The sequence below is a fragment of the Calidris pugnax genome, unplaced genomic scaffold, assembly GCF_001431845.1.
Source record: "Calidris pugnax isolate Ruff unplaced genomic scaffold, ASM143184v1 scaffold4, whole genome shotgun sequence".
NCBI lineage: Eukaryota > Metazoa > Chordata > Aves > Charadriiformes > Scolopacidae > Calidris > Calidris pugnax.
This window is the reverse complement of record NW_015090781.1, coordinates 3,492,885-3,501,247: the sequence shown is the minus strand read 5'-3', so window position 1 is coordinate 3,501,247 and position 8,363 is coordinate 3,492,885. Positions and strand designations below refer to the sequence as shown.

The 8,363-nt window shown below is 60.2% G+C and overlaps 1 protein-coding gene across 2 annotated transcripts; it reads right to left on the bottom strand.

Moving 5' to 3' along the window:
• Window positions 1-942: 942 nt before the first annotated feature.
• SFXN2 (sideroflexin 2) lies at window positions 943-7,516 on the bottom strand. Of its 2 annotated transcripts, XM_014958058.1 has the most exons (11): window positions 6,848-7,515; window positions 6,377-6,547; window positions 5,209-5,307; window positions 4,977-5,052; window positions 4,813-4,898; window positions 4,049-4,109; window positions 3,904-3,970; window positions 3,305-3,354; window positions 2,553-2,602; window positions 2,269-2,316; window positions 943-1,936 (listed from the first exon to the last, which is right to left on the bottom strand). In XM_014958058.1, exons 1-11 carry the CDS (start codon window positions 7,006-7,008, stop codon window positions 1,837-1,839), a joined length of 969 nt encoding a protein of 322 aa, XP_014813544.1. In that variant the 5' UTR covers window positions 7,009-7,515; the 3' UTR covers window positions 943-1,836. The 2 variants fall into 2 exon arrangements, with proteins under 2 accessions (XP_014813544.1, XP_014813535.1); XM_014958049.1 differs by having other exon boundaries at window positions 4,813-5,052; window positions 6,848-7,516.
• Window positions 7,517-8,363: the final 847 nt, after the last annotated feature.

Below are 8,363 nucleotides of genomic sequence, written 5' to 3'. Positions count from 1 at the left end.
TATTTTAATTGCACATTAACAAGAGATCTAATAATGCCCAGGGAACAGATGCACGAGTTTGAACATGTTTCCCTACTTTCTGCTGGTCTATTAATTATTTCAGAGCTCTTGTGCAGCTTTCTAGCTGTGGCTACATGCGGCTGGAGACATTATCCTCTGCCTGGTGCAAGCTTGGGCAGAAGCAAACCTACCGTGGATGCAGCTTGGCCCTTCAAGAAGTACGTTTTGGGTTTGGCCGCTCTCTTTGCAGGAGCGGAGCGGTGAATGCCAAAAAGCCCTCTCCAGCTGCAGACCCTGTGTCTCCACTCGGGCATGTGGCTGATGTGAGGATGCTGCTGCCCTCTGGGGTCTGAAACCTATCTGTGGCTGGAGGGACTAGTGAGGACCATCTGCTGGGCCATAGGACTCTCCGAGGAGCCACATCACACAGCTGGTTAGAAAGATGCTTCTCCCACCGAGGGATGTTCATTAGCACACAGAGAGCCTGGATGTAGGTGGCTGAGGGCCAGGACTTTAGCCCAGGACTTGGGTTAAACTCTGGGGCTCCTTCCTCCTCCAAAAATAGTCTGCAGCAAACTCGAGCTGCTCTTCTTCGGGGTGAGAGAGGCCTCGTGACAGACTCGGGTCAGCATCATGCAAATGCTGCCTGGCCAAGAAGACAAAGAGCACCCATGGGTGTAGGAAGGGTCAATGGGTGTAGGAAGGGTTCTCCAGTGTCATCCCCCAATAGGACCAGAGTCACCATGAACACAGCACTGTCACCTCTCTCTGTCACTTGCCGCAGGACTGTTTGAAGCCCTCTCAGGGAAGGCTGCATGGGATGCCCAAGGCTTTCAGGGCTCATGATAGCCCTTGCAGACCCTCACGGCTCTTCCTCCTTCTCCTGGCCCCTGTGCTCACCCTCACCCTGGTGCCCGACTAGCCAAAACCAATACCCACAGCTGTTTTTTAAAAATCATCACATTTTATTTTTCAGCCCACCTCTCTGTCATTTGCAGTGTTGTTGTTCAGGGCCTGAGTTAACATGCCAACAGCTTTGTGACTCCTGTGTCTCCTTCCCCCTTGTCCAAGGGGTCCCATAGTGAATAGTCCCCCAAGGCTACAGGTCCTTTGTCGTACCATGGGGACAGTGAGATGCAGGACAAGGGTGATGGCTGGTTCTTGTGCTTAGAGGAATGGGTAGATTGCAAAAACTAGAGCTTATAAACAATTGGCTATTTCTCTCCTTGATTGTGACAATCACAAAGTGAATAAAACCTGAACCTGAGAGCAAGGCAGGCATGGTCCAAGCACTGGTCCCTGGACTTTGGGGTGCTCCCTGTGCAGAGGGGACAGGTCCCTTCCCACCTGCCAAGGCGGGATCCAGCTCTTGGTAAGAGGCTTTTGTGGTGGTTTAAGGCAGCAAAGTGATTTGGTTCCTGGTAGGATGGCAGGGCACCTGCCTTCAGAGGTAGGACTGTGCTCTGAGCCCCAGGGAGAGGTCCTGATGCCTTGTGGGGCCAAACCCAGTGACCATTTGGGGCTCAGACAGGCTGGGCAGATCCTCCTGCGCAGGGCAGGAGGAAGGCACGGGAAGTATAGGGCAAGAGGGACATGGGGAGGCAGGGATATGTCCAGCACCAGATTGTGGGGTGGGGTGGCTCAGGAAAAGCCAAAGTGCTGCAAACTGGGCACACAGAGCCAGATCCTGCCTCTCTGGGGGAAGGAGGCAGCAGAGATAGTGCTGGGTTGGGGGGCAGGTCTGGCTGGACTGTGCCTCTGAGCCCTGCTCAGGGGATGGGGGCTGGTGGTGGCAGGGGGCTGGAGGAGTACAGTGGCTCCTGAGGTAGTCTCTGTTCACAGTCCCTTGTTGAAGTAGACGTACGGCACTTTGTCCCCGTGTTTGGCCACGATGCTCTCACGCAGCTCCGGCTCGAGGTCAGCCAGCGCAAGGGAGCTACAGAGAGAGCAGATAGACACTGAGATCCGTGATCCTCCTCCCTGACGACTGGTCAGGCCACCCTCCCTTCCCATTGCCATTTGAGGTCCCCTGCAGTCCCTGGGATCTTTCAGGCTCACGTCAAGACCCACCACCCATCTCCCATTGCTCCCAGCACAGAGCCCACGGAGCAGGGGAGGCACATGCTCTCCTGCTGCCCAGGGCAGGTGCTGTCTCAGGCTGAAGGGTGGCTGTCCATCATGCTTCTCCTGGGATGGGCAGAGAAGAGCTAGGGGAGGAGGAAGGCTCCCGAGGTCCCACAAAGGAGGAGAAAACAGGGGGACAGGTACCATCTCTGTGGGAACAGGGCGCAGGCTGTCGGCACCATGAACAGGAGGCTGTGGGACAGAGAGGGGCAGAGTGTTAGTGTTGGGGATCGCAGCCATGGGGATCTCAGCCCAAGGGATGCTGCTTGTGCCCCAGAACTCCCAATAACTGGGAAAAGCCCAGGCTGAAAGGCAGGCAGCTTTGCAATCCCTTGCTGGGAAAGAGGTTTTCCTTCTGGGGTGATTTCAAGCACCCCTCGGATCCACGCTCTGGGCACTCATGGGCTTTCGAGCAGTGAGATACTTACAAGCCCCCGCACAGCAGCACCTGCAGAGGTCCATGGAGAACCCGGATCCGCTGCAAGGGAAGAGCCAGGAGTGAGTCCCCACCCTCACAGTAAGCCCCACTCATGGCGTGGAGAGTCTTCTCCCCTCAACAGGGCTGAATGCCCACCATCTCTGGGATGCCACCAACCCCTTCCACCCTCCCACGGCCTCTCCATGTCACCTGAGACCTTTGGTGTACTGGTGACTCGAACAGGGGGGAGAGGAGAGGCTGAGGGACTTGGGTCTTTTGAGTCTGGAGAAGAGAAGGCTTAGGGGAGATCTAATTAATGCATACAAATACTTAAAGGGAGGGTGTCAGGAGGACAGGGCTGGTCTTTTCTCAGTGGTGCCCAGTGACAGGACAAGAGGGAATGGGCACAGACTTGAGTATAAGAAGTTCCACCTAAACATGAGGAGGAACTTCTTTCCTGTGAGGGTGGCAGAGCCCTGGAAGAGGCTGCCCAGAGAGGTGGTGGAGTCTCCTTCTCTGGAGACATTCAAAACCCATCTGGACAGGTTCCTGTGCAATGTGCTCTAGGTAGACCCGCTCCGGTGGAGGGGTTGGACTAGATGATCTCCAGAGGTCCCTTCCAACCCCATATGATTCTATGAGAGCAAGCCAGGGTCTGCAACCCCCCCAACATTGTATCCCCAGCATCTTGGCAGCTGGGGAGCAGGGCTGGGGCACTGCAGGACCCACTGAAAAACCATGGCAAGAGAAATGTGGGCTCACCTGCATGAAGGGGTATTTCTCCAGTCGCTCCATGATGATGGGCAAAATAACTGGGTGCAGAAAGAAGAGGTCAGGGCCCCTCCACAAGCCATCCTGCAGGACTGCCCCAGCAGGACCCTCCTCCCAGAGGCCGTGGCAGCGGCTGGTTGTGCTGGGGGCTACTGGGTGTTTGCTCACAGCAGGGATCTGGCACAGGACCCCCATCCATCCATCGTCCCCACAGCACAGTCTCTACTCCTCGTGCTCCTATCCCTCCTGCCAGGCTTGTGGCACAGCAAGGGTCCATGATAGCAGGGGGATGTGGGGTGAGGAGTCAGGGCCAGAGAGTGTGAGAGGTGTCCTTGTGGGCCCCAACCACCATGGGAGCACCCCACATCCCCCATGGGCTGGGATGGGGAGGGCTGGGAGCTTGGGGGACTCTGATGGGAATGGCAGGATGAAGGGACCAGCTCCATCAGCGAGATGAGACCAAACACCACCCGGGATGCAGGACCACCCTCCCTCTCCTTCCCAGGGGGAAACTGAGGCAAGGGAGGGCAAGGTGGCGGGTCCTGGGGGAGCCCCTGGACTGGCCCCCCACCCTCCCACCCCACACTCACTCATGCCCGGTGCTGCCATGGTGATCCTGGAGACCACAACCTGCGCGATGCCCTTCACCGCTGCCCTCTGCAAGCAAGAGTAGTGGGTGAGCCCCCACCACACACCACACCACCCCCCGACCTGGACATCCATCCCGACACTCACCCTGGAGCTGCCGAGCTCGTTGTTGTCCTCATCTGTCACTGTCACCCCATTGATGATCTCCCTGGAGGAGACAGGCAGATGTAAGTGGGGATGGGATGGTCGGGTAAGCGTGAGGACACAACAATGGGGTGAAGGGATGCCAAGGGGATGCCATCATCATCTGTGCTGTGCTGGCACAGCAGCCCCCACCACCCCCAGACCTGTCCCCGGGGCACAGGGCTCCATCACCCTGGGGTGCCATGGTCCCCAGCCCAGCCGATGCTGCCATCTTCAGGGCATGGCTGTGAACAGGGTCCAGCTGTCCCATGGACGGACACCCACCTGGGACCTGCAGTCGAGCCAGGGGACAGTCCCCAGGACAACACCCCACCTCCCTGTGCCATCACCCATAGAGGACCCTAAGCAGCAGACACAGGTCTCCACGTGGGCCCCATCTGGGCAGTCCCACCACTAGGACATCATCCACTGGGGCTATCCCGTGAACACATGGAGAAGACTTTTGGGTCTGAGGGATCTTCCAGCCCAGACACCAGAACAGAGATCCTCAGCCCCAAATCCCTCTCCTGCTCCGGGCAGAGGCTGAGCCACCCCACTTGGCACCACAAGCTCGCAGACCCCATGTCACCTCCCTCCCATACTCCCACCCCCTCCTGGGATGGGAAACCATGGCAGGGCGACCAGGCAGCCCAGGAGCCTGGTGGCCACTGGCTTGCCTTCAGAGGAAGCCAGGTTCCTCGAGCACCCTGGCCACGCATGGCACTTACTGTTGCCGCATCATGGGGATATTGACACAGTTGGCAGCAGCCACGGCCGCAAAGGGGACCCAGCGGGCCAGCAAGGGGGGTGCTCGCTGCAGGAGACAGGCTGGCATCAGTGTGGGAGGGCAGGATGAGGCCAGTTGCCTCACCCAGCCCCAGCTTCCACGTACCTTGGTGTAGAGGTTGAGTCCCACTGCGGTGGCCAGGGCCGTACCGGTGGCTGTGATGTACGCCACCCCAATTTGCCTGGAGAGTGATTTCCAAAGAAAGGAGAGAACAGAAACCCCAAGTTTGACTCAATCTCATTCCTTCGGTGCCTGAGACAGGGCACAGAGGGTCTTTATGGGGCATCAGGGGGGTCCCAACATAGAGGGTCCCCATCCTGCGCCAGGGCACGCTCACCTCAGCGAGATGGGAGAGGCGGCGTTGCGGTTGGTGTAGTTGACGATGGCGTTGAAGGACTGGTTCACCCACTGCCAGAAAACCACGGCGGGCACTGTCCTGCAGAGGGAAGGGATGGGAGAGCTCCCGAGGGCCATCAGGGACACCTGGTCTGTGCCCGTGGCCAAGATTCGTGTAGAGACAGCCAAGATGCCCTCAATACTCTTGTCATGGTGTCTCACAAGGGAAACTGAGGCACTGTGGCAAAGCTACGAGCCAGTGGCAGAGCTGGGAAATGACCCCAGGAGTCTTGGCTGCCACGGGGCTTTGGGGAGCACAGGAGGGGGACCAACCCTGCAGGGCACTCGGCCAGGGGTGGGAGACCTGCTCTCAGCAGGGTGGCAGCCATCCTGCGGGCTGAGATAAGCCTTTGTCAACGGGAGCGGCAAGGAGGGGGCACAAGGGGACAGAGATGGCTTTGGGGGTGACCAGGACGATGCCTGAGTTCCTACTGATGTCTCAGTGAAACTGAGGTGGGACAGGAGGGGACACGGGGAGTCATGGGTCTCAGCAAACTTTGGGTGGAGATGGGCTGGGAAGAGGGTGACCCATCAGCACCAGGAGGTCTCTCACCCAGGCTGGACTTCACTGGCAACCGGCAAACCAGACCAGCAAGCAGGGGTGGGATGGGACGGGGACCCACTGGGAAAGGCAGTGTCTGTCCCACACAGCCCCTGTGCTGGGGACAGGATCGCTCCCCTCCCAGCAGCCGTTTCAGAAAGGAAATGCAGGGGGGAAGATTGGCAAGGGGTGGAGATGCTGCAGCAATCTAGCCCTGGGGACATGTTTGGTTCCTGGTTTGAGGAGCCATGAGGGTCCATGGAGCACGAGCAGCAGCCATACAGGACTTGTGTTAATCATTACAGCTCTGGAAAGAGCTAAGCTGAGTGCCCAGGGTGAAGCAAGACCGACCCCAGCCATACCAGGGGCCAGGAGGGCCCACAATGCTTCTGCCACAGGCTGGGCACAGGGACAGGGCACAGGGACACGGGGCTTGGCCATGGGACACAGGCAGGTACGGCAGCCATGGGCATGGCCAGCCCCACAGAAGGCAGATTGGCCGTACCCTGGCCATCAAGGACCCCTCGAGGGGCTGGGGGCTGTCAGGGCTGCATCCCCAGGAGCTCACCGGTAGAACTGGAGCATGCAGCCGGTGAGGGCCATGCCCCCCGGCACCTGGAAGGACATCCTCCCGATGAGGTTCATCTTCTCGCCGCTGTCGGGGTGGAAGGCCGAGTCGTACAGCTTCTTGGCATAGAGCAGCTGCTCCTGGCTGCTTCCTGGTGGCACCAGCCCAGCCCTGCAAGCCCCAGAGCCCGTCACGGGGGAGCCCCACAGAGCCACCGCCTCCCAGGACCACCAGCCCCCATGCCCTGGGCACCAAACATGAAAGGCAGAGGAAACATCTCCCATGAGGGAAAATTGTCCCAGCTTGAGGTTCCTGGGAGAAGCCTGGGAAACCCTCCCCCCCCTGCCAAAACCACCCCCGGTGGAGGTTAGGTCCTGGCATGCTGGCTGGAGAAGGGCCACCTCCATTCCCCCGTGGCCCTGGTGGGCATCAAGATGGCACCTTCTCGATGGCTGCACCCCAGCCCCTCACCTGCAGCCTTCCACCAGGGCCTTGGCCCGGTCCAGCTCCTCCTCCGACACCAGCGCCGTCCGCGGGTCGGTGATGTTGAGGAAATGCTTCAGGCGTCCCACGAAGGTGCCCTGGTCCCAGCGTGGGGCGTCGATGTTGAAGCCAAGGGGGACGGTGGCCATTTTGGTGGGGGTCTGGGCAAGGGGAGGAAGGCGGCTCGGGAGGATCCTGCCTCACTTGCCGGCCACAGGGCCACAGGGAGCGGTTCACTGGGCGAGAGCCATGGCAGGTTTATATTTAACGGGGAAGTTGGACTTTCAGCAGCCCCGAGCCCTGGGAGTCTCCTGCGCCTCCGCTGCTGGGGGGGGGGTGTGTGTGCTCCTTCACACGCTGCTCTCCCTGCATGGGGTCCCCAAAATTGCGCTGCCTCCCACAGCACCCAGCACTCCCTCCCTGGGGTAGGATGGTGCTGCAGAGATGGGCTACCCCACAACAGGGCTGCATGGCACTGTCATGCATGGCCCCCCCCTGCAAGCTTGGGAACTGTCTGCACCCCCACTCCTGTGCAGGGGGCACGGCACTGCGTCCCCTGCACTCTGCTGGATGGCATGGAGTCATGGAATTGTCAGGGTTGGAAGGGACCTCTAGAGACCCTCCAGTCCAACCCCCCGGCCAAAGCAGGGCTGCCCAGAGCACATCACTCAGGAGCATCCAGGTGGGGCTTGAAGATCTCCAGAGAAGGGGACTCCACACCCTCCCTGGGCAGCCTCTGCCAGGGCTCTGCCACCCTCACCCCAAACAACTTCTTCCTCCCATTGGAGTGGAACTTCCCATGGTCCAGCTTGTGCCCGTTGCCCCTCGTCCTGTCCCTGGGAACCACTGGAAAGAGTCCGGCTCCATCCTCCTTCAACCCCCCCTTTAGAGACTTGTCAGCATGAAGAAGGTCTCCCCTCAGCCTTCTCTTCTCCAGGCTGAAGAGCCCCAGCTCTCTCAGCCTTTCCTCATCAGGGAGATGCTCCAATCCCTCCATCATCTCTGTTGCCCTACGCTGGACTCTCTCCAGCAGTTCCCTGTCCCTCTTGAACTGGGGAGCCCAGCACTGGAGGCAGGATTCCAGTTGTGGCCTCCCCAGTGCAGAGCAGAGGGGGAGAATGACCCCCCTCGAATGTCCCCTCACAGCACTGCCTGCCACCACAGCAGCACACTGCACTCTCCTGTCCCCCCCCCAAATACTGCCCACACCCGCCAGGGCACCGCACAGCCCCCGGTAACTGCACCCCTGGGGCACCGCACTGTCCCATGGCACTGCCCCGCACACCCCCAGCACTGCACACCTCTGGCACGGCACGGCACCGCCCCGCATGGCACCGCTCTGCCCTGCCCCGCACACCCCCGGCCCTGCCCCGCACAGCCCCGCCCCGCACAGCCCCAGCCCTGCCCCGCACTGCCCTGCCCCGCTCTGCTCTGCTCTGCCCCGCACACCCCTGGTCCTACCCCACCCCGCACACCTCCGGCCCTGCCCCGCTCTGCCCTGTCC